At 45.2% G+C, this 26,027-nt stretch overlaps 1 protein-coding gene across 4 annotated transcripts in view; it reads right to left on the reverse strand.

Moving 5' to 3' along the window:
• Positions 1 to 7,599: 7,599 nt before the first annotated feature.
• The window catches only part of LOC119372300 (apoptotic chromatin condensation inducer in the nucleus), an 84,698-nt gene continuing 66,270 nt past the window's right edge, over positions 7,600 to 26,027 (reverse strand). For 3 of the 4 annotated variants that reach the window (XM_037642775.2, XM_049419487.1, XM_049419490.1), the window contains 3 exons: positions 18,313 to 18,422; positions 17,553 to 17,687; positions 7,600 to 8,385 (listed from right to left, as the gene is read on the reverse strand). In XM_037642775.2, the coding sequence (XP_037498703.1) occupies positions 8,341 to 8,385; positions 17,553 to 17,687; positions 18,313 to 18,422 (290 nt within the window). In that variant the 3' untranslated portion in view covers positions 7,600 to 8,340. The remainder of the gene's footprint in view (positions 8,386 to 17,552; positions 17,688 to 18,312; positions 18,423 to 26,027) is intronic. The other variant, XR_005179511.2, reaches the window with a different exon arrangement.

Raw genomic sequence — 26,027 nt, forward strand, 5'->3', positions numbered from 1 at the left:
CAAAGACAGTGGCTAATAGAATGACAACATTAGAATTCAATCAACCAAAAGACCAAGCAGGATTTCGTACAGGCTATTCGACAACAGATCACATTCACACTGTCAATCAGGTGACAGGGAAATGCGTGGAATATAACCAACCCCTATATATAGCCTTCATAGATTATGAGAAGGCATTTGATTCGTTCGAGATATCAGCAGTAATGCAGGCACTACGGAATCAGGGCGTCAACAAACCGTATATAAACATGCTGGAAGAAATCTACAGCAACTCCACAGCCCCATAGTCCTCCATAAAGAAAGCAACAAAATCCCAATAAAGAAGGGTGTAAGGCAGGGAGACACCATCTCCCCATTGTTCTTCACCGCGTGCTTACAGGAGGTTTTCAGGGCCCTAGGTTGGGAAGAGTTAGGGATACGAGTTAATGGAGAATAGCTTAGTAACCTGTGATTTGCTGATGACATTGCATTGATGAGTAACTCAGGAGATGAATAGCAACTCATGATTACTGAACAGGACAACGAACGCAGAACGGTAGGTCTGAAAATTAATATGCAGAAAACTAAGGTAATGTACAACAGTCTCTGAAGAGAACAGCGCTTTGCGATAGGTAGCGAGGCACTGGAATTTGTAAAGGAATATGTCTACTTAGGACAGGTAGTAACTGCGGAGCTGAACCATGAGACTGAAGTAACTAGGAGAATAAGGATGGGATGCAGCACATACGGCAAGCACTCTCAAATCATGAATGGTAGTTTACCACTAACACTCAAGAGGAAGGTATATAACAGCTGCATCTTACTGGTACTCACCTACGGAGCAGAAACCAGGATGCTTACAAAGAAGATTCAACTGAAACCGAGGACGACGCAGCGAGCAATGGAAAGGAAAATGATAGCAGAGTGGGCCAGCGAACAAACCGGTGTTAAGGACATCTTAGTCTAAATGAAGAAGAAGAAATGGGCATGGGCAGCGCATGTAGCACATAGGCAAGATAACCGCTGGTCAAAAAGATTAACTGACTGGATTCTCCAAGAGAAGGCAAACGCGTGAGGGGGAGACAAAGTTAGGTGAGCAGATGAGATTAAGAAGTTTGCGGGTAAAACGTGGCAGCAGAAAGCAAGGGCCAGGATGATTGGCGGAACACGGGAGAGGCCTTCGCCCTGCAGTGGGTGTTCAGGCTCATGATGATGACTGTGCATGTGGTTTGGCTCTGTCTGGTGGGTGATTAGATTGCACATCATGGTAGGAGTGATGTCACCGTCGACACTGCGGAGTCGTTTATCATTTAAAGTTGAATGGACGAGACGATATAACTGCCACACGCTTATTGTGGACTTGCACGGGTCTACAATTAAGCCGTCGTCGTCACCTCTGCGCAACAGGCCACGCAACAGGCCACCCAACCTTGACCGCTGGATTCCTGGACCTCACCACCGCTCATTACTTGACTTCATAGACTAAGCAAATTTGTATGTGTATTTTTGAATCAATAATTATTATTTCTAAGAGCAGACTTTCGAAAAAAAAAAAAGTAAAGCATGGCCAGAGGCGCCAGTTCACTGCTGACTGGGCACAAGACCACCACAATGCGGCGAAACTGTTTGCCACCCAAGCCCCCAACAGCATGACATAACTCGGTGACAAGTAATGCACTCTCATTTACACACTATAGGAATTGCTTAGTTGCACCAATAGTTTTTTTTTTGTAGCTAAATAACCATGTGTTGACCCAGAAGAACTGTATTTAACTGGCAACAACACTTGTTCGTTGTGCCAATAAGCAGAGTACATGGTTACATTCCAAGCAAACTTCTAGATGCTGGAACTTCAGAAAATAGCAATATGCAGAAATTACTATTGCAACAGTGCAGATACACATAGTGCTCCTATGCAAAAAATCCTGCCGCTGAACGTCTTACAGGTCCATCATATGGACGGAGGCACCCGCAGCGATGTCACGTTGTTTGCTAACAATCTGTTCATTAGGTAGATAGCAAAAGCCAGACTTTTGTAAAGGATTGTGGTCTACGGCGCCTGTCTGCATTGACTTCTATTTTAAGATGCCATTCCGTCGTATGCGCATCGTTGCCTGTGCCGTCGCTTTCTCTGTGTTCCAACTAGCAGTCAGTCCTTTTATTCTCACAAATTACTGCCTAACATCTTAGAGGGCTGTGCAACTTAGCTGAATAACAAATAAAATCGCTACTGGGCAGTTATAAAAGGTGAGAACAGTCATTCCTTCATTCATGTGACATGCACCTCCAGATACGTGCGTGCTGTTTTGCAGCAGTGTGTGCTTTGTGCATTTTTATAATGTTGAATTCCAATGGCAGAGTCGGAGCAGCCGATGGACTCTGCGAGCGAGCACTCGACTCTGGCGCAGAGCAGCGCCTTCCAATCCGCGATTGGAACACAATCTGCACCGCCGGAGCAAGCATGGGAGCAAGGATTGAGCGGAAGTGCTTGAGTTGTCCAGAATACCTTGCGTATAGTTATTCCATTCTGCTAATCCCGCTTTCGAATTCCCGCTCGTACACGGCAGTTTCAGCGTCGCTGTCACTATCCGATGAATCGCTCTTGCAGGAACTGGAGTTTTCTGACTCGGAGCTGTCACTATCGACCAGCGGAAGCAATGCCGCACAATTTGTCCAGACACCATGTCGTCCGTCATTACTGTCAAAACACGCGACACCGGCAGCGCCCCCAAGCAGGCAAACGTGTTAAAGGAAGTACGTCACGCCAAGTTCCGGTCCACTCCGCCGATTTTGGCGGAGCAACTTTTCCTGCTCCACGGAGTGACTCCCGCTCTGAATCCGCCCCAACTCTCCCATTGAAACGCTCGGCTCCCGCCCTCACTCGGCCATTGGAACACACTTGCTCCGACTCCGCCATTGGAATTCAACATAAGATTTGTAGCACGTCATAGTGTCATGAAATATCCGTCTGATGCAAGACTTGTACATCTGTATTCAGGTTTCAACTGAATTTGTGTTTCAAGGCATGTGAAATTCTTTGCACTCAACATGTATCTTTCTTTCAAGTTGAACTCAAAAAGATTCGGTACCTCACACCTGCAAGTCACTGAATTATCCGACACACCATACCATGTCACCTACCATTTCAAAAGCAATGGCGATCGTTTTACATCCACGCTGACAGTAACTTGGCGGCTGTTCCATTGGCCCTTTCCCCCGCTCAACCTTTTCCATGCATTTGACAGAAAGCAGGCAATGCAGTATTATATGCAATGCAAGTAACTAAATCGGTGCACTTGATTGGCCAGAGTACCTGTATTGTTGTCAGAAGTCAAGTGACTTGGGAACGTATGTTGACATTTGGCACCATGTGCTTATAGACCTTTGCATCGGGCAAGGAGGACCGGTCTGGAAACCAGCGCTTTGCTCCTTTCTGGCATGTGTGCGGCCTGGTGCTTGGATAAGTGGCGTTGTCAAACAATTTTTGCGTGTTTTAAGTCGACCTGCGGATTTTGTTATCTTTTATTGCGATGTCAGCCAGTGAAAGGTCAACGGAAAACCACTGTGCCGTTTTTGGTTGTTCCAACAACAACAGAAAAAAGGAAACTGCTGTCTAAATAAGTATGCGATGTGCATCACCAAACGCGGAGTGTTTGCAGCTGCAGACTCTTCAAGGTACATAGTTTGTGTTACGTTACAGGTTCAAATTCGGCAAGTGCCACAATACATCCAGAATTCCCAATGTTCCACGCAGTCAAATGACAATCTGATATGGCCAGATTGGCGAACAAACATAAGCAGTTAAGTACGGCCCTGTCTGGTAAAGTGGGAAAAATCCAAGCCTCACTCGTGAACTAACATTCCTGAATATTAATCTAAGCCAACACTCGTCCCATCCTCTTTCTGTCTCAGTGTCTTACCTTGCACTCATGTTCTCTCCAGATTCTAAGGTAGCCACTGTTTGTGCTCAAAAATACAAAATCAAGCTTATTTGGCAATATATTATGGTGCGTTTCATAACCGTATATGTACACTGACTGCTGCGCTCAAGACCCACCCCTCATTGTTCCCTGTGCTTCATTCCCAACTAATGCCCATTTCCACTTCCCACTTCGTTCTTTGGAATGCGAAATATTTTCTACTGATTCGCAAAAGGAATTCAAGAACACTGTTTCCTCCCCAATTACACTGAACAGCAGGCACCCTGAAGCAGCGAAGAGCTTGGCCTCGAACTGGAAGTACTATAGCAGACGACTTGCCATTTCGCTATCCACCTATTACTACACGCAGAGATTAGCAAGTAACGTTTCAGATTTACTGCATTATATATGATCTGCTACCGAGTGCTAGACTAATCTTTGTAACTGCTATTTCTCGACTTGCCTTGTAAGCTATTTTGTTAATTCGTCATAATTGCAGTTTTTTTCACTTTTGATTTTATTTTTGATGTCCGCCCCTCATGTAATGTCCTATTGGGACCCTTGAGGTATCAACAAATAACTAAATAAATAAATAATCGTGGTTTTCATATAATACCCCACAACAACATTCACATGAAAATTTAAGCCATGTTCCTGGAAATACTTCCCAGTGGAGAGTACAATGCACCAACTATGAGCTTGTGGCACTCAGTAATCACATAGTTACACCTCCTTATAACGAACCTCGACACAACGAATTCCTCAATATTATTAAGTTTTTCCATTCCACGGCGTTACTCCAGAGAAACACGTATTTGCGACCTCTATGTAGCAAAGTGGCAGCAGGAGACACCCTTGATATAACGAATTTTCACCACTAACAACTTAGGGATTTAGCCCCGAATTTTGTCATTTTGGTATGAGTAGGAGCCACATGCATCTTCTGCGGTTGCCCCGCAGACGACGGAGCGCAAAGCGGCAATGGCGAGCATGGTGCACTCGAAGCCCCAACGACTGCAAGAGCAAGCGGGCCTGTGCCCCTTGAGCCGGCATTCTTGCCGCCACGGACGAATGCTCCCTTCAAACCTCTGCTTGCGGGTGCCACCACGCTAACCGTGTCGGCTTTCTTAAAAAAAAAAGAAAAAAAAAAAACCCTTTAGCACTGGCAGCGCCACTCTTCGGTTGTTGCAGTAGTCTCTGAATTGCACTTTGTTAATGTGACACCAGGTGACGGGGGAAAAAAAAACAAAAAAACATTGCTCCGTGTTGTTATGCTTTGAGTTCCCACCGCATATGTGGGGCCACTCCGAGTGCATATGGAGTTTGCTCTTCCATTTTCGACGCCGTGCGTGCATGCGTGGTTTCACTGCGTGCGCATGGAGCAGCCCCTGACGACGTGCAGCTTTGAGATTTTTTTTAATGCAGACAATTGTGTCATGACTATCGAGGAGACGTCAGATTAGGCGTGGGTGGAAACTGTCCGAGACCACTGTGACGACGACGGACCATCGGAGGTCGACTCGTCACGCACTTTGCAGTGTTGCGCCGCGCCACAGATTCATGAGACCGTGGCCTCCGAGATTGGCTCTGGCAACACACCATCGCGTTGCCGGAGCCAATCTCGGAGGCCACGGCTAGACGATGACCGGGCAGTGTTGTATTGATGTAACATTCAGCATTGCCTTCCCTCATGAACAAGCAATAGAGCAAAATAACGCAGTTTTTTGCCGCTAGGTAAATGTTTTGAGTGAGCTCTACTTTCAGTTTCCCATTCATTTTGTGCGTTTCTTTTCCGAATTTTTGTGCTGAACTGCATATAATGAAAACGTTTGTAAAGATTTTTTTTTTTTTTTGGAAATTTGTCAATTTCGTCATATCCAGGCTTAACTGTATACATATTTACAGTAAGACAAAATTGCACCCATCAGTTTTCATTTCAAAAGCGCAATATCTTGTTACACTGAAGCACAATACTATGGTGCTACTACCTGGCAGAGCTTTAATTATGCAAGCAGTTCAGGAAAAACAACAGAACTATGTGGTTGTATACAGTATTTACTCACGTAATGAACCCACCTTTTTGCGCGGGAGAAAAAAATTGTGGGAGTTATAAGAGCTGAAATTTCGCATGACTGTTAAAAAGCTTGCTGCCCAACCACTGTTCGCCTTGAAGTCAGTGGCAGGAATGTCTTGATTTCTGACCGTGGCCCGCGCGCAGGTTTAAGTCATTTTGTGGGACACTGCACATCCCTCACTACGGATCCTCTTAACTTATTCGAGAACTTGTCTCTCGACAAGAGGAAACTTTCCTTGATTTGGCTTGCGAAATGCGCGACGATCCTTCTTTGGAGCCCAAAGCTCTTCCTCTTGTTTTCACCAGTTACGTATGCGCACCGGATCGATCCTGAAGTGTCGTCCAGTCGCACAATCTCCATGCTCCAGTGTATGTTCAACCACCTTGAGGTTAAAGCTGGCCGTGTAGATAGCGTACCGAACCATCGCACCCTACGCAGCAGTTGTCCAACGAAGTTCACCACGATCGAGCAACCAGACAACATAGAAGCAGCGACAGCGCTATAAGCATGGCCTCTGAGATTGTGCACCGACAGGTTTCTTTCGAGCCTCTGGAGAAACCTGGCAGCACGCAATCTCGGAGGGCATGCTTTAATTAAAGCAAGGAGGTTTCTTCTGCATTCGACAGATGGCACTCCGCCGCAAAGAGGTGCCACTTTTAAATTTCGACTCGCGTCGTTCGTGCGCGTGCTGCTGGCAAGTGTTTAGCATGGTTGTTGAACTAGTATGTTGCGACTTATTGCGTCGACGTTTTGAGATAAAATGACGTGATTTAATGTTGTTTCGATCGTCAGCGGCACTGGCAATCACACCGAAATAAAATCAACAGATATGCACATTAAAAAAAAAAAAACATTTTTTTGAGGACCAAAGTTAGGGGTGGGTTTATTGCGAGTGGGTTCATTATGCGAGTAAATACGGTACATATGTACATTCATGGCAATAGCTTTGACACGGAGGGAGTGTTGAACCTTCTGGCAATACACTCCTCATGCAGTTGTAATAATATTGCAAATCAGTTCTCAGGAATCCTGCAAGGTGGTGGAAGGGTTAAGAAAGGCAAATATACAAATGGGTAGTTGTCAATATTTCGCTCTCAGTTGTAATAATACTTTGCACACTAAGCAACACGCAGAAATCACTTACACCATTGTCATAGTGATAGTTTATCAAGTAATCTACGAGCAACACATAACAGTGAAGCTTTAAACTTTTATTGGCCTTACTTTACTGTGAATGAGCACAAAAACAATCGATGGGAACTTGTGGAGTTTCATAGAACCCTTTTTTCATAATGCATCCATGAAGTTCCTCTAGCAAATGAGTGCAGATGGGTATACAGCCACATTCCTTGCAAGCTGACAAATGGCAGAAACAAGTTGAGAGAGAGATGGGAATTAACAATGCGTCTGCAACGGAGTCTCATGTGCAAGTCAAGCTGATGCAGTCCAACACCACAGTTTATCCGCACAGGCATCAGTGTTGCACCAGCTGCCACTCTTGGATGCAGTCTTGGTTTGAAGCACACAGTTTTTCCGAAGTAGCACCCTCCACAACAGCAACAGAGATCCGTTCCAAAATGGTGATGACGATGAAAATGGAGGCCGGCCATTTTTTTTTGTAACTTTTTGTTTTTTGGTTTTTCAGGAGACAATTTGAGGCATTGTGGTGCATGCTGCGACGTGTTCCTGCCTGGGCCCATCGACCCCTGGGGAAGTTTTGCTGGCAGCTAACTAGGGTCCCGCACGCAAGCAGTCCGACCAAGGGCCCTCTCCCCATTTATCTGCAAGAAGACACTGCCATGTTGTGATGTGTGCCCCCACTTGTCCTAGCTGCTGCTGCTGCTGTTTGGCTCTAATGCTTGAATCCTTCGGAGCAGCTCAAAAGTCAAGGTGGAGGGAGGTGTGGAAAGGGGTAAAGGGGTCGAAGAAGTTAGTCCCTCTGGTTTACAGACATTCCTGCTACTAGCCATACTTACCTTCCTTATCTGCTAGTAAGGCACACTAAACTAGCCACAACTCAGCATGAGCCCACATGTGTCACCTTCCAAACAAAAGGTAAAAAAAAAAAGATTAAAATAAACACTAAGTAGGGCAAGAAAAAAAAATAATTAAAACAACCACCATTACAAAAATCACAGCAATGAAAGGCCTACTATTTATGACCAGAGGGACAAAGGTACTAAAAGGAATATGGAGAAGGGCTTGGGAAATATCAGGGGCCGCAAGAAAGCTTTACTACCTTGCCCGCGCTGGTGCCGGGCTGATAGGGCAGAGAAGTCGATGCTGAGAGGCCAGCTTGTCTCCCCACATGGGACTCCCAGAACAACCCTATTGGTTTCTGAAGCCCACTGGGAGCATAGGATTCTTTAACGCCGCCGCACAGGACTACGGCTGCCACTGCGCTTGGACTCCTGCAGATTGAAATGAATATGCAAGAGAACACATGTAAGACAAACCACATGTAAGACGAACCCAGTCCCAAACCCCTACAAAGCTCAAAACCACACTGAAACAATGTTTTCTCGAAAAGGCTGACTAGCTGCATATCAATGAAGTGGCATTACGATGGAACACTCAGGATGCCTATTGCATACACACACAGACTTCTCTGAGAGTTTTTTTATGCTTCATACACACAAACCCATTAGTGCCACGGCAGGAATGAGTACACCAAAACAAATAGTGTGCAAAAAAAGTAAAATAATGAAATTAAAAACACCACCACATACCTGCATGAACAATGCCTTCGTTTGAAAGAAGGAGTAGTTAGCATCAAATAATTTCAAAGCAAATGAGCAGCAAGATACCCACGCAACGTTAAGACCTGCCATCCTTATTTTGTACAATTTGCAGAGGCTACGCTAAGCACTTTCAATTTGTGCTCGCAATCATAGTCTGCCACATGCGAGCAGGTATGAATTGGAAAGTTTTGCAAGCTGGGAGCCAGATATGTGCCAGATATGAAGATATTGGCTGTATAAATGAGTTTCATAACAGATAAACAAGCACAGCTTGCGTTGCGTCAGTGTCCATGTTGCTCAGCCTTTGTGCATGCTGGTTTACCACAGCACTACGTCGGCATCCTAATCAAAAAGTGCAACAAGCGCATCAATGCGCTCAATACATCTACCGTATTTTCCGTTGCAGTGGTGATCCAGCCAGTTTAGGATTTGGAGCAACTTTTGGAGCAGGAAAAAGTGTTTTGGAGCAGATTTGGAGCAGGAGGAACTATGTTTTGGAGCAGGTTTGGAGCAGGCAAAACGGAATTTAGGATCACTATAGGAGCAGAACATGTATAAATTTTCTGTGAATATTCTTATTAGTGTGCATACAGGAACTGCTGCAATTTAAACAAGGAGACAAGGCCAACATCCAGAGAGCAGCCATTAATCAAGTTCTTAGCACGAAATAGTGTCATCTTCTGGCTTCACTGCAAAACACAATATGTGTAGCACTGATAGTTGGGCGAGTTGGTAAGGGTTCAAGAAGCAAGCCGGCACTTGTCTTCGTGTCTTCTTCATCATCAGTGTTGCGTGTCCTTTCATTGCGCCGTTTATTAACCACTGTATGTGTGTTGAAGTGAAACATTAGTGACAAGGCAAGCATGGAACATATGGTTTCTGCGAATGACAGGTGTGACAAGATCATTCCACAAAGAAAAGAATCCTAACCACAAAACCATAAAGACAACGATGAAAACTCGTTGCAAATGAGAAAATACTGTTTGAAATTGTCTGTGTAGATAGTTCATTCAATAATTGCCACAAATCGCTATGGCTGATGCTCCATCGTACTCAATAATTATTAGAGGCGTTCTTTCACTTTCAAGCACTTCAGTATGAGCACTTACTACCGGTTTTCCAAATATTCACAAAAATGTATTCTAAAAAAATAAAACTGGTACAAAATGAATTGGTACGAATTCGGCGGGGTCAGTGATCCATACAGCCATGAAGGGGAGAGATCCTCTCCTTCCAGGCAGCTTTGAAGAAGACACTTCCGCTTGTCGGAACGTTTGCTTTAGCGACACCAAGTTTCACAAATTTTTCACCTTAATATGCTGTCAAGGTGCGATTGACGGGTATGAATTCCCATGTGCGACTTACATCGTTGCGGAATAAATATGGCATCCCGCAAACAGGCCACGTGCATAGGCATATCTACCGGGTGGGTAGATACGCCTATTTGTGACGTCGCGTAACAAGCACGTGATTTTAAGGTACACCGAAAATTTTCGCCGAAAGGCAAAAAACATATGACCAAAAATATGCCGTATTGAAAATAGTGTACTTTCTTATTATTTATGTAGTCGTGCTTGAGTGGTCATTACGCAGAGGACAATCTTGGGGTCATTTGTTGCATCTCGTTACGAGTAGCTGCCCAGAAAAATTTCGACCAATCAAAAACAGCTAACGGCCAATGCGGAAGGATAAAATGCGGGATATTTTTACATTATAATGAACCATATTTTCTTTTTCAAAGAAAATTTGTGCTAACACCGTTTTCATAGGCATATTTACTTGGAAAGGCCGGAGGGCTTTCTAAGCAAAGTAGAAAACAGCGCAATACAACGAAGACAAAGACCAAACAGGACCAGCGCTGCTCAGCGCAGGTCTTGTTTGGTTTTTCTTTTCTTCTATTACTGTACTGTCTTCTACTATGAAGTTCACACGCTCCAAGCAAAGTTGCAAATACAAATATGATTAGTATAAAAGAATGTACTACGCCCCTAATAACACAAATTCTTACTTAAAAAGAACTTGAGGTTGACACGTTAACATTTATAGTAATATAATAATAGTACTAATACTAACAATGCGCCAGAAACACTATTTCGACCAGGAGAAAACAAGGCAAAATATAAGATATGCAAACCTCAATATCTGCAAGAAAGTGTAGTACTAAATACGGAAAAGAAAATGTTCAGTCACTGTTGCCTACACTAAAAAACGCATTTATTAGTGAGCAGCTTCTGGACGTTAACGAAATTGCATTGAACGAGACAAATCTATACTACAGGGGAGGCCGCCATCGGCGTAATTGTATTTATGCATAAATTTCAATAAAACTTCTGTTGGGCCTAGTTGGAACAGTTTTTTTTAGATGAAAACGTCTGCGCAAACCCGGACGGACCACAAGGAATAGATGAGACATGCGCAGCGCCAGTGCTTGTCTCATCTATTCCTTGTGGTCCGTCCGGGTTTGCGCTGAAGTGTCCATCAAGCATAAAGCTGTGTGGGTAATGTATAGAAAGTGTTGCTTGCAATACTGTTACATGCATAGCACGTATATGTATGGCTGGCCCAGTGTATGCTACGTAAGACTAACTGTACTTTTTCTGTAATGTTATTGAAAACTGCTAACCAAATTCTATCTCTGTATGTGAAGAACCACATCAAATTCAGTGCGAATGAAGTTCTCTCTCCCTCTCTCTCTCTATATATATACATACATACACGGCGGACGGAGTGAGGGAGGCCAGCCTCCCCCCGTGTTGTATCGCAATTGTTATGTGCACTGCACAGAGTTAAGCTTGTTAAGCCTTTAGTGGGGCGGCAGTTTTCTTCACGGACAGGGCGAGTCGCGCGTGATCTTGCGAACGTACGTGATCGTATCTCAAATGCGTATGCTCGAGAGTATCACTTCCACTCTTCGGCAAACCTAGCCCCATACTATTTCCAAGCGGCAATGCTGAAAGAAGCGACGCTCATGCAGCGCAAACTTTCGTCTGCTGACACGGCGGTAGCTTTTCTTTACGTTGACGCTGGTTGTCCCAGAGTTTGATTTTGCAATATTTGGGTTGTCTCAGGATTTCAACACACATGACCCCCATGTTATTTCCGGTCAGGACCAGAACTAGCTGGCTGATCTTGGCTGCCAGCGAGATGCCACGAGTTCGAAAATTGAAAAGTCCCTCCATGTTTTTTTGCCCTTACACCTCAATATGGGCTTGTCAGCCTCAATTTTTACTGGATTCGGATCATACGTTTTCCCGGATCGTACGTTTATTTTCAGAGCTTTTTCTCGTAAACGTATCAATGAAGTTCTACTGTACAAGTTTTGTACTGCTGCTTACAGATATTCCGTGCCATTCGTCTTATACATAATTCTTTTTTCCCGTGAAAGTTGTAAAAAGTAGGGGGTGCATCTTACACACTGGAAAATACAATACGTTACAGCCCATCATGATACTATCAGTATACCAAAAAACATTCTGAAGTGTGATTGATACATTGTCATTTTTTTTTTTGGAGAAACTGTCACACATTTGATGCATTATTTGGATGAAGACACCATTTAAGGGGGGACGTGGCTTTCGGTACCAACTTTCTTATTTCTTCATGGATTTTGATGAAAATTGGCACACTTATTTGAAATGTTTTTTTAATGCTACTTGAATATATCTTAACAACTTTTCGATGTACAATATATTTCACCTTCTACTCTTGTTCCGAGTCTTGAGTCGCTTAAAAAATGCGATAGGAAAAAAAGATGCGAATTGGGCAGACATGAATTCATCTCCCTGTTTCCTCACGCTAATTTGTAAACATCGCCTGCGATGCGCTTCATCATTCACCCAGTCGCGGACACGGTTATCTGCGAGGCACTTATTTTTTCAGATAATTTATGAGAGCTTACAGCGATACCAAGCACAATGCGTGCCTAAATTGCATCACCAGTGCTTTATTTCACCTCTGAGTGCTCGGCCGCGGAGTCCGGGAAGTTGGCACGCGATGTGCTGGGTGGCGGCATTCGGTGGCAATGCGCAATATGCCTAGGTGCGGCGACGAAAAATAGGCGCGCAACATGTTTGGCCTTGCATTTCGGGACGCCGACGCACGCCCGCTGAGCGACGAGCTTGGCCGTGGGGTCTGCTGCCGATGTGTAAAATGACCATCCGCTGTACCGAGTCGGCGGGCGATGCGCTTCATTGCTTGCGTAGAAGCACATTGCCGCGAGTCCACTAACGCGTTGCTCTTGCCCGCAAAGTTCGAGGTTCGTGTCACGTGCCGGCGCCGTGAGCGGAGTTAGGCCTAGTGACGACTCCGCGCAGTAGACGCGCCGGCCGATGTTTCAAAGTACGTAATGCGTGGTCGCGAGTACAAAGAGTCGTCCTGCAATCGTCTTCGTCACGACGTCCGAAGTGCTCATAAGCAGAACCTCCAACCGCGGATCCGACGAGTCAGCGCTAGAGAGTCGGTCCGAGATGCGCGTTTGCGATGTTCGCTACGAGCGCGGCGCGCCATCGTAATCCCACCGAGCTTCAGCTAGCAGCTCCAAACTAAAACGTAGTTCTATTCAAAGTGATCGTCGAGCCGTGAACACAGAGTGAGTGCAAATACGCCACGAAGTAGCGAGACTTTCGACAGCCATGACATCGAGACGCACGAGCTGCAGACGACAATCTGCCGGAGCGAGCATCGGACCAATGGCGAGGCACGCTGGGGCAACATGGCAGACGCGGCCAATCGGAGGGCTCGAAACGACCTTCGAACATTTGCTTTTTGTGCGCTTGTTTTCGAATGGAGGAGCCAGCAGCGGCGGGGAATTTGAACACGGAGAAATGCGCTTTCCGATGAGCCCACGATATCGGCGCCCGGTGGCGTCGTTGCGGAGCTATGATTTTTCGAAAATGAGTGTTTTTTTTGCCATTTCCCCAATAATTTTCGCCACCTAGGCAGGCGCAACAATTTTTTTATAGCACTTCTACGCGGTTTTCGGTGAAGATATCATGGAATTGGATATAAAAAGGGCTACAGAAACTAAAAATGCGATTTTCAAAAAATCGATTTTTTTGCCATTTTTCGCGATACGAAAGCCGCATCCCCCCTTAAAGGGGCCCTGCAACACCTTTCTTAGTTATATTGGAATAGTCTCATTATTGACGTATGACTCTTCACGAGTCATATGCCGAAAAAATTTTTCGAATCCGTCAAGTCTAAGTGGTGTTACCAAATTATAGAGATCACGTTCCGCAGCTTTCTCCCTCAACTCAACGCCGCGAGCACGCGGAAAGCTAGGCAGCGAGTCGAGGGAGGGAGCGCAGAGGAGCGAGGCTCCGCCCAAGAGCGCCGGCGGAATTTTTTTCTTCATTTTTTTCTCTCTTGACGTCTGGGCGCAACCACGTGGTCTGTGCCGCCATAGTGCACTTCCGGTCGGCTTGTGTCGTTCTCGTCGAGCGGAGCCGATCACACTGTGTATCGCGCGTGCTTGAAAACTGCGCGTCGGTTGGGTAATGTTGGGTGTGCACCTCGAACGCCATAGTGTTTTCATCGCTCTGCCAACCATGGAAGCAAACCTGCGCGCTCGTTTGGAACGAATGACAGCTGAGATCGGTTTCGGCCCATACTCCGATACACCGCCTCGTAAGACGGCACTGGCAGACGACCCCGAAGCGCCGCCATTACCGGACGCCAGCATTGTTATCGGAGACATGCTGCGCCCCTCCCTCGGTCGGTCGTGAGAACATGCCGACGATGCAGTTCCCAGCTGACGAGGCAACACTCGAACGGCTGCCACTCTCAACGGCAACCGGCGATGGTCAAAAGCACAGAAATATTCACGTTTTCGGCACTGCGCATGGCAAAGAAAACGGAACCACGCAACTACGAGCAGACGAGCTGTCGGTGAGACCGGAAGTGCTAATATTAATGTTTGTTCGGTGTTTTTAATGCGATAACAGAATATAAACATACATATTATCTACTTACTGAACTCAAAATTAACAACGAAAGTAATAATGAGGGTGTTATCGTGATTATAACATCAGCCAATGGTGGAACTGCCGACAATCGCATCATATTTTGCGGACTAATACATCACCATTTGTCGAGAGAAGAGGGAGCGATTTTCAGCTGACTTTGAGAATTTATTGTAAATTCCAGGCCGTGCGCATCGCTATAATATTTGGCTCGCGTGTTCTCGGGAGCCTCGACTACCTATCGGCAGCGCTTTTTGAGCATGCTCGAAAAGTGTTGCAGGGCCCCTTTAAAGTGTTTGGTGCCTATATGCAGGGTGTTTTCTTTAGACAATACAGATTTTTTAAATAAAAAATCTATGACAGAAGGCTCCTGTTGTTTCCGCACACGAACTCCACGCTGAGGCGGAAATACTTTGCTGCAGTTAAATTGACCCTGTTGGGACTAATTAACACCTTGTTAATTAGCTTTTTAATTAATGACTTGAGGGCAGGTGTGTATATTACAAAGTTGTAGTGTGTGCCAAGTTATGGCACACCTATTTTTTTAGAAATCACAAAAGCTGCACGTAGCTCGAGATATTCATCATTGAACTTCAAGGGTGAAAGCAAAACTGATCGCGCAAGGCACACAAGAAGCACGACCGTTCTGCTACGTCGGACTGGAACTACCTGTCACAAGGGAGTGACGAAATTTGAATGTTGGCGCGCCGCGGCCATAAATTTTCGTGAAGAGCTGCAAGTCATCTCACTGTGCCTGCGCATCGCCTTACTTTTTCACGTAGCGTTTGGTGCTTATCCATTTCTTTCGAACTGCGCACAAGAAAACTGCAATATCAACACTCTTTTTCTGGGAAGCATAAAACTCACAGGCCGCCACTGTGGCGTTTCTTGCAGACAGGCGAAATAGTTATTCGCATCTCTTTATAGTTTAAGAAAGAAACAGATAAGCACCACCCATCACACGCAGACATTAGGCTATCTGCTTGTGGATATTTCAGAATGCTTGTAGATTTTTCTGGCCATATTCTGCTTCGGCTCACCTTCGTTGAAAATTTCTTTCTGCGTGCCGGGCGCTGTCAGTTTCGATTGCGCCCTTGAAATTCGGCGCTGAATACACTAAAACCTCATTATAACAGTCACATCTGCCATGAAAATAACTTCGTTATATCCGAAAATTCGTTATAAACGTTTATTGGTAACACTGTATCTATGACAAGACTGTTCTTCATTTACTTCGTTATAACCGGTAATTCGTTATACCAGTGTTCGTTATATCGAGGTTTGAGTATCTCAAACTACATGCAACTTTCGTGATTTCTAAAAAATGGGTATGCCAGAATTATCATGCACCACAACTTTCTAATATAAACAACTGCCCTCAAGTAAATAATTAAGAAGTTAATTAACGAGTTTTGTTAATTAGTCGTGTCAACGTCATTTTAGCTGCGGGAAAGTATTTCCGTTTCGACATAGAGACTGTCAGATTTTTTAAATAGAAATCTGTATTGTCGAAAAAAAAAAAAAAAAAAAGACACCCTGTATAAAGTGGTAGCCACACAGCCGTCTTGCACAGCGTTACAATGCACATGGTAACAAAAAAATAAATTGCCTGTCTAGGTATTCCACGTTCCTCATCAAGAACGATGACTTTAAGACACAAGACAACATGCTCAGCTGACCATAATGGAGGCCACAAGCAGACACAGTAGCAAAGATACTTTAGTTAGACCGATCCAGACTCTGCATATATGCTTATGGTGAATTCCACTGGGAGAGCTGGAGCGGCCACCAAAATCCTGGAGCGAGCACTCAGATTGCACGAAGCCAAGTCTGCCAGTGGAACATGTGAATGCTTTGCGTGAGGTCGCTCCGGAAGTTGTTTATGCATATGTCATGTAAACAGGCTCCGGAAACTACTTCTGCTTCCACTCGTGTGTTTCCATGGGTCGCCGCTGCAAAGCGCGCATTTTGACCACGAAGTGGCTTAAAGCAGGCGTATTGTTTCATTGTGTTGCGCTGACAAATATCACAGATATATGTTCTTCGACGTAGGCGATGCTTTTCGGGCGTGCGCACCAGCGGGGTTTCTTTACACATCATTTCGTAGAGCACGTACGGTTCGTCGTCATCGCTGCTGCTCTTGCTATCGCTCAGAGCAGGAAGCAAACCAGCAGCTCGTTCATCAGAGTCAAATGGTGCCATTTTAGGAATGTAAACAAATACACAGGGTGATCAGACACCACCTCAAAAATGCTGGAGAAAACCGAGTTGTCCGACTGTACCGGTAATGACGGCACCGTGTTGCCAGAATTCCGACGAAATCCGCCTCTGCAAGACGGAGCAACGCGGAACGCTCCATCGAGGAGTGGGTTGCTCCAAATCTGCCAGTGGAAAACTCAAACTTGCTCCGAGTCGACCAGTGGAACGTAGATTCTCGGCTGCGGAGCAAGAAAACTTGCTCCAGCTCGACCAGTGGAATTCGCCATTAAATAAGAAAAAGCACATTGGTGGATGGAGGGACTTGGGTGGCATTCTGCAGCAATCTTAAAAAGCTATCAGGGTTCTTTAGGCCATACTAAAGACATTTTAGGGAAAAAACACTGTTGCCATTCAAAGCTGGTGAAAATAGTAAAATCTGGTGCAGTTGGACCACCACCACATGTCACATAAACGCAAATGCAATACAACAGAATTTTAAGGATTCATTCTGCAACCACAAATGAGCAATAAAAAGTCAAGCTTTCTGGTAGCCAGCAATCTCCATATATTCATTGCTAAATTCCGTTTTTCTTTTCTTTCTCACCAGGCATTTTAACAGCCCACCACTTCAGAAAATCGGTTAAACCTTGGCAAGCTAAAATTACACATACAGCTTACCTGCTTTGTCTTGGCAGCCATGTCACGTGCAAGAGCTCGCTTACGGCGCTCTTCCTCTTCCTGTAGTTGCTGCTGCTGTCGCCTGCGTTCCCTCTCCTGTCGCCGTTGCTTTCGCTCCTCTTCTTTCCGTGCTATCTGAATATGAAAAGTATAGAAAAGGATACATTTACAAGTACCAGTATGAATGTTAACGTCTAAGAATTTTACATGCAATCATTCATGTCTGTCTATTACATTGCTGCGGCCCTGAGAAACAGTAAATGAAATCACACGCCAGCTTTCTTTTGTTGCATACTAATTTTCCATGTTTTCTGATGATACGACTTTTGGATATGAATACTTTTCTTGACTCTGCAAGATTTGTATCACCGAGGTTTTACTGTATTTCTAATGCTCTTTAAACATTTGGGGGCGAATAATGTAAATATAATTTTGCATTACTTACAAGGAGGTGTTACAACTGTTCAATATAGTGAAAGATCTATATAACTAGATTGAACTGCAGTGAATGAAGGACATCAAATTTTTAAGGTGCTTGTACACCTGAAGCTGAAAGGAATACAGACAAACTTTTAGACCGAACGCTCAGGTTCTTTCAATGGCTCTGATACTTCATGATATTTTGTATGGCCATAAAATAAACACAAACCACAAATTTAGATGAAAGTGCTCATTGCCTTACAATGTATTTAAAGTTTTACAGCTTCAATTCACTGGCAAAGAAAGAAGTAAAGAAGTAGAGACTGGCACCATGTCTTACCTGTTCCTCAGTAAGAGGCAGCCAGTAGATACAAGGACTTGCCTTCGTTTTACGGAACAAATCATCCAGCAATTTGGCTGGTGTATCTTCTTCTGATTTGCGCTTTGCCACTGGGGAACAATGAAACGTTTAACAATTCTTAGTTAAAATATTCTAGCTCAAATGTGTTTACAAGGGTTGTGATTAAGGCTTTCAACGAGTACAAGCACTTCACAAGGTCAAACTTTGGAACTGCGCCCAGATAAGGAAGGGAGAGAAAAAATAAGCCCATGTGCAGCAGTCATTACCATGCACACAACTACAGTAGACTCTCGTTAAACGGAACCTGAAGGGACCAAGAAAATGTGTTCCATTTAACAGGAGTTCCGTTTACTGAGAGATGAACAGGAGTGCAGAATCCAAGTATGAAACCAATTATATTAGATGCAGTTGTTCCGTTTAAGCAGCAGTTCCGTTTAACAGATTTCCGTTTACTGAGAGTCTACTGTACAATATATCTTGTTTATTATACTTCAGGAATGACAAAACTGTGTTTGTTTTCCTAATTTCTACAACAAATCATAATAATCTGAGAAAAATGTATGTTCCAAACTAACACCTATGCTATGGATGGCTTTGGATCCATTTAAAGGCCCCTCACCAGATGACATAACGAATTTTAGTTAGACATTGGAAGTTGTTGTGAGCCCAATAAGAGCATTATGCCACAAGAATTTTTCTAATCGGTCCGTTAGAAGCTGAGAAAAACAATAAATTGTAGCGGCGCGAAACCATGATGTGAGGAGGCGAGCTGCAAACCTTTGCCGCTCGCCCTGTGTAACCTTCGCCAGCCAAATCCCTTCACTGCTCTCTTCGGCACGCGAGCAGGAGGATCCCATAGCGCATACGCATGAACACATCACGCGCACACAATGTCATGAGCGCATGACGTGCCCGAACCAGCCCGAGCACACGAGACGCGAGCGGTGTTGTGGCACCGTACTTTGCGCTTCATCTCTGCAAGTTATGCCGAATGCGCCCTCGCCGATCACTTGGCTTTCAATCTGTTACTGAGCACAAAAGCTGCGACATTTGTACGGACGCGATACTACTAGCGGTGTGCCGCATGAACATCTAGTTAGACACAGGAGGATAAATGAGCCTAATGAGCGCTGCAACGTGGTAGAAAATTAGTTTCGTTGTAAAGGGTGGCATCTGCACGATGCGCAAAGCGTGAGAACACAAACGCGTGAGAAGCGGAGGTAGATTAGTCTCGAATCTCGGTGCGATTAGCAGCAAAAATTAAAAAAGAAAACGCACATATTCCGTTTGTGTTTTATTATTGCTCTCAAGTTCTATTCAGCCATTCAAGCAACAAATTACACAAACTACACGTCGTGCCAAATAATTATCGCAGTGTCATGTGCTACTGTTGGCGATGTCAGAGCACAGTCGTCTACGTAGAGGAGCAACGTCACAGCACTACCATCTACGTAGGCCCATTCCACCATGTACGTCATCCCTTCATTCTCTGGGCGCACGGCTGCGAGAAGAAGTGCAAGCAGCGTTCAGCTTGAAATTTGACCCATTTACGCAGTGCGTAGCGTTGCAAATTTTGGCAGAAGTACTCGTGAACGACCAGTGCATGCATTGCGCTCGTCACCTCAGAATTGTCAAACCTGGTGAGGGGCCCTTTAACTGTTTTATGTCTCCTGTAAACATGCACAGAAATGTAACCACAAATGTTTTCACACATCAGTCCCAGTCACTTTCAATCAGACTCAAGTACCATAGATAAGCATGAAACCCATGACCTCAAGCTCAGCTGCAAAACGCCACAGCCGTTTAGACATGGCATGAAAGAAATATGTGGTTTACAGTGGAATCTCTTTGATACAATTGTACAGCGCCGGTCAAAATATTACGGACCACGGGAGCGCATGGCAGACAGCACAGAGGCGCCTTCTCACGGCTGCTTGCGAAGCTCTAGAGCGCGCACTGGGCACGCGCATCCTTGTTTACCTGCCGGCCTTCTCGTTCACTCGCTTCAAGTGCACGCGCACCCGAACGCCAGAGAAATCGCAAGGTGCCGCTTCTGCAGTCACCGCAGAAGCCCCGAGCGATTTGCCTAAAAGAAAGCTTTTCCACTTGGCGAAAACTTTGTCCTGGTATGGACAAATTTTTCGTCAGCTTTCAAGATTTTTCTTTTTCATTTTTTTCAACCCATGTGGGTTTTTTTTGTAGGTTTGTGCTACAAACCGGTTGATGCCAAGTTTTTTCTTTTATAGCGCATATGAACGGGCGCAGGATAGTTGCACCAAGCACGACAAAAAAAAAAATTGCAGCATGCATGAGTTCCGCAAATGGAATCTGCTGGGTAAGCCAATCTTATCACACATGTCGATTTGGGACAAACTGACGCAAAGCGTATTTTCCACGCTGCGGAGCACCTGGGAACAAAGCGTAGAGTGTGGCGCACACCGAGCACTGCCAGTACAAGTTACGTATTTTCGTCACGATATCATCGCTCGGTGCTTCCGCGGCGACTGCAGAAGCTGCACCTTGCGATTTCTCTGGCTTTCCGGCGCACGCGCACTTGAACCGAGCGAACAAGCAGGCCGGTAGGTAAACAAGGATGCACGTGCGCAATGCGCGCTCTAGAGCTTCGCAAGCAGCCGTGAGAAGCCGCCTCGGTGCTGCCTGCCATGCGCTCGCGTGGTCCGTAATATTTTGACCGCCACAGTACATAACAATTCTTGCAGTATTAGATGTTTTATTTTCGTTCCTTGCAAGCGTACAACCACATTCCACCGGGTAATACAAATGTTTGGATTTGGTCTGGCAGCCTTGCAGATCATATACAGTGGAACCTCAATTGTACCCCGGTTTTGCGACGACCCACATTTCACGACGAATCTGTTTGGTCCCCACAAAGGTCCCATAGAATTAATGTAATAAAAACCTTAGTTATACCACGCAATTTTACGCCGACCTCGCATCGTACGACGACTCTCCGATGCCGTGCGAGAAAAAAGCCACCTTCTTTTACTCCAATCTAACACTGACGAAATATTCGCGGGCACAAAATAAAAACTTACGTGCCCCTCGGTTAATGATTAGAAAAAAAGAGTGAGAGAGGTAGAGCATGCCTTCGTAGAATGAAAAATTTATTCTCCTGGCAGTTCGTTTGCTTCTGTGATCCAGTTTTCCTGGCTTTAAGGTCGCTTCTGGATATGTCTCGACCACGTACGTATCCCGGGCTGTTACCTAGACAAGCTCGATCTACATGAAGTAGCTTCAGCTAGTCGGCAAGCTCGTCTTCAAAATCCGGATATTTTCACTTTGTCGGCCCGTGGCAAGTTTTCATGGTCAACATGCAGCTGAAGATCTCACCCCTTTGTTTGCTGTACTCGGTCATAGGCCTCGAGCATGCAAAAAGGACACGACGCAGCTATCTTCACCGCGCAAAATAACTTTCCCTTGACATAAGCTACATGTCATCACCAACACGTTGCCAATTCGTGATGGCGATGTAACTGTATCCAACTCTTCTGACAGGAGGCTGTTGCCAATGCGGTTTTGGTTTCGTTTTTATGCGCAGACAATTTTCGCTCAATTTATCAGAAAGATGTGAGTTAGATTAGATTTTTTAAAAGTTGAAAATAAATATTTGCTCACCCCCCTTCAACTAAATGCTTAGCTGTCATTTTTAGAAATAATTTTATCTACCTTCGTTGGACGAGTGTAGGGTGTGCCGTGGGCTTATTCAGCCAGTCTGTACCCCATTTTTTGGGGCAAGGTTGTGTGTCAGTGCCTGTATTCTTAGCTTTTCGATTATACGACGGTATTGCATGGCCCCCTCAAAATTGTATAATTGGGGTTCCACTGTAAATAACTCAATTCAAAACACCAAGTTAACATACCACACTTTCTCTGCAAGTAAAGAAAGAAGGGAAATTAAGAACCTGCTACACGTCAATGCTTAGACCAGCTGGCACTTACTTTTACACTTTCCTTAATTCATGCCAGCTTTGGTTGTGTGCTGGTACAACCAATACATTTAAAGGGACCAACAACCAATTTTTATGGTGCCTATTTTCTTTAGCGCAACATAAAGCTTACCGATGAGAGTGTCTAATCACAAAATGGTAATGTGTAAAACGCCAAAAAACATTTGTAATCAGAATTTTTCTATCTGTGGCTCGTGTTCAAGCGCGGTGCTTTGCTACACATGCACTGCAGCTCGACATGTTCCACTGGCTACTGCGAAGGCAGTACCGCTTCTCACCGTGCTACTCCTTTTACCTCATAAGCACCACAAAATAGAGCGGGGATAGATAATACAGTCGATCCCGGATATATCGAACTCGGATATATCGAATTATTGGCTATATCGAACAGTTGAGAAATCCCCTTGAATTTCCCATGCAAAAGTATGGGGCTGGTGTGCACATATATCGAACTCCCGCACAGCGAAACATCCGCTATATCGAACGCTGCTCCGCGCCGAAGCCCAGAAAGTGCATTTTTCCTAACAAATATTGATCATTTTTCGGCCGCATTCTTATAAGTTCCAGCCCCTTGTCGCGCGCAGGTGACGAAATTGCATTGCTCTAGTTCGTTGCGCAGCGCTTGTCAGTTCACCGGTATATTTGACGCGCGATCCGTAGGTTTGAACGCATGGGCTAGTGTTTTTCAAAGAGGCTGATTGCCGAGGGCACCAAAATAAGACTTTGAAGTGACTTGGCAGCCTTGTTGTAATGTTTACACTCCCTTCCTTGTCCGAGCACGATGGCATGCGGGCCCGCAAAGCATGGCCTTCGAGATCCGCAACTTCGTGACGTATTTCTAGTGTTTTCGGTTTTAAAATGCGGATCTCAGAGGCTACGCTTTTTTTTCACATTTCTCGCAAAAGTAGCGGCTGCCTTCTACAAAGCCACAAGTGCCATCAGTATCGCCGACATGTCGACGGTGGAAATTGTTTCTTTGTGCAGCGTTGTTAGCATTATCTCTTGCGGCATGTGTACTTCTCGCTTCGTTCTTGATAAATCGTCATTCGGGAGTCGAACTAAACATTGTCCCGCTCGTAGCGATAAAAATGATGACCACTGCTTGGAACAACGTCAAGTAAAGCACCATCGGTGCAGATAACGATGTAGCTGTTTCTGATTGCATCGATGCCGAGGTCATAGCTGACGCTGCCGGTGCTGCGGAAATGGACCCGTGCGGTTTGAAGATGCCAGCCGCAGCTAAACCCTTTACCGCGCTACAGAGCTCGCATCAGCGTTCAGCGTCGATCACCGCTGTTGTGGCCGAAGGTGCTGAATTTACTTATTTGTAAAGCTTCAATGATATTGACGATGACTTAATAAATTCACGGCGCGCAAGAAGCAAGACAAGTTTACGGACTATTTGCCTGTGAAATAAAGTGCCCTAACTTGCAAAAGAAGTTCTTGCCTTGTTCTTTGGCATATGTGAGCGAATCGTTATGTTTGCGCTTTTTTACGATTTCGGAAAACTGTGTCGAGGCCTGCAGTGCTTTTAACTAAAGCCTTAAATACGCATATTTCGTATTTCGAATTATCGATATATCGAACTATTTCGCGGCCCCCTTCGAGTTCGATATATCCGGGATCGACTGTATACATACTCTAATTTTCAGGACTAATTAATTACACCATCACGCTACGTGACTACATACAGCAAAGTGATCGACTCCATAATCCAGCTGCAGGGCTCTTCTGCTTGGCTGAACGACAGACTGGTTTTTCGTCGCAGTAATGCTTTCATTTGGGCCAGTTGGTGCCAACTTGTAACTTGATTCATGGCTGCGCTAAAAACACGGACAACAGAAGAGACGTTGTGCCCGTCCTGTGTACGTCTCTTCTGGTGTCCGTGTTTTTAGCGCAGCCATGAATCAAGTTACATGGTTTCTTGTCACATCCTACTCAAAACGCGAGAAATGTGCTGGAACCTGTCACTATATTTTACGGTATTTTCATTTCTACCAGGATCTAATCACACGTTCTAGCCAGTTGTTGGTCCCTTTAAAAGAACAAGCACAGTGCAAGCTGGCCATTTGTTTCAAAGTCGCTGTATAAAAGCAAGTTCCCCATCAACTGTGAAAAACTTTGTGTTTATAAACTCGTCTCGAATAGTACAATTTTGAAATATACACATTATTCCTCCAAGAGAAGTATCAACAAGATTCCACTATATTTTGCAAAAGCCTGACAATCTGCACCTTTTAACATCGCATGGCCTTAACCAGGGTGCCTACCGAGTTGACATTTCTAAATTCCCTGAGTTTTCCAGGTTTTCCCTGAGTGTTTTTGCTGAAATTCGCTGAGTGAAACAGAACTTTGTTTTATGTCAAGATGGGTAGAGACCATATCGCTCGGTGATGTCACTCTCTAATACGCATTTTAGAAAATGAAAACGACTTAATCCCATTTGAATAGTACATAGAACAGATAAACCTCAATATAGCGAAGTTGGTAAAAGCGGCAACTCACTTCGTTATATCGAAACTTCGTTAAACTGAAATTCGACTAATATGGCAACATGAAAAAACTTTTTTTTAATTTTTTGCGTGAAAAAAAATCAATTTTGTTGAGCCTGAGATGCCGCAATCACAGTTAGATGCCTTGCCAGAGTGTCATGTAAAGACGAAACAAATGCGGGTTTAATGCACTGTGGAATTGCGCTTGTTCTGCTGCTGCGGGTTGTTGTCAAATCCTCGCGCGTTGCCCAGAGCAATGCAACGCCTTTGCTATCATGTTGCCCAACCGAACTATTTGCTCTCCACGAACGCACAACATCGAAAACCATCCCACGTTAGAAAAAAAGAGTCAGTTTCACCGCGAGAGCAAAATAGTAAATCCGATAGCAACAAAGAGGAATTTTATATGAATATAGGCTAGCAGCTCGCTCCTTCAGGAAACGCAGCCGCTGCACTAAGAGAAGTGCCCTATCTATGATCTATGGCTTAGGGGCGGATTCAGGTACATAATGGGGGGGGGGGGGGGGGGGGGGGGGGGGGTACAAAGGCTGAATCCAACGCTCAGCAGTGCATTTTGGTGGGTCACGCATATTTACAACAGCCCAGAGGGGATTATGGCGGTGCCTAAGAAGCCTTCGTTGGAAATGTGCATAGGGAAGCAGGAAAGGGTAGAGCAATGAGAGGTAGAGAGCAGGGACAAGATTCTCTTTACCCCTTTTGGACAGTGGCAGGGAAAGCAACCTGACAAAGGGGGCAAACTCGACAAGCAAGCCTGGCAAAGGAGGTGGACGACAGGCACTGAAGGGAGGGGGCGGGGGCGATCGCCGCTACCGCCCCCCCCCCCCCGGGATCTGCCACTGCTATGGCTTCAACGGAAGTTCTGCAATTAGAGCACAATACCTACAAAGGTATGAGCCGTATGCTGATCCCCACTAAAGATACCGCGGTGCACGCGACCACGCCCGCTGGTACAAAGTACGCACTTCCTGTCGGACTCACGCAGCCAGCCCCCCCCTCCCAACGCGCCGGCTCCTATCCATGTGCCCATCGCGCGAATGAGACAGTCGGCTTGTTTCATCTCTGCTTAAGCCCCGTTCGTCGGCAGCGCTCGCGCACTTTCACTCGCACATGGAGCATGCGACGCGCGGGGTGATGTAATCGCGATTTGGACTTGATAGGGAAGATCATGGCGAAGGCAAAAAATTCACGTCGGAGTGTCTATATAATTGCTATC

Source organism: Rhipicephalus sanguineus, chromosome 1, assembly GCF_013339695.2.
Source record: "Rhipicephalus sanguineus isolate Rsan-2018 chromosome 1, BIME_Rsan_1.4, whole genome shotgun sequence".
NCBI classification, from domain to species: domain Eukaryota; kingdom Metazoa; phylum Arthropoda; class Arachnida; order Ixodida; family Ixodidae; genus Rhipicephalus; species Rhipicephalus sanguineus.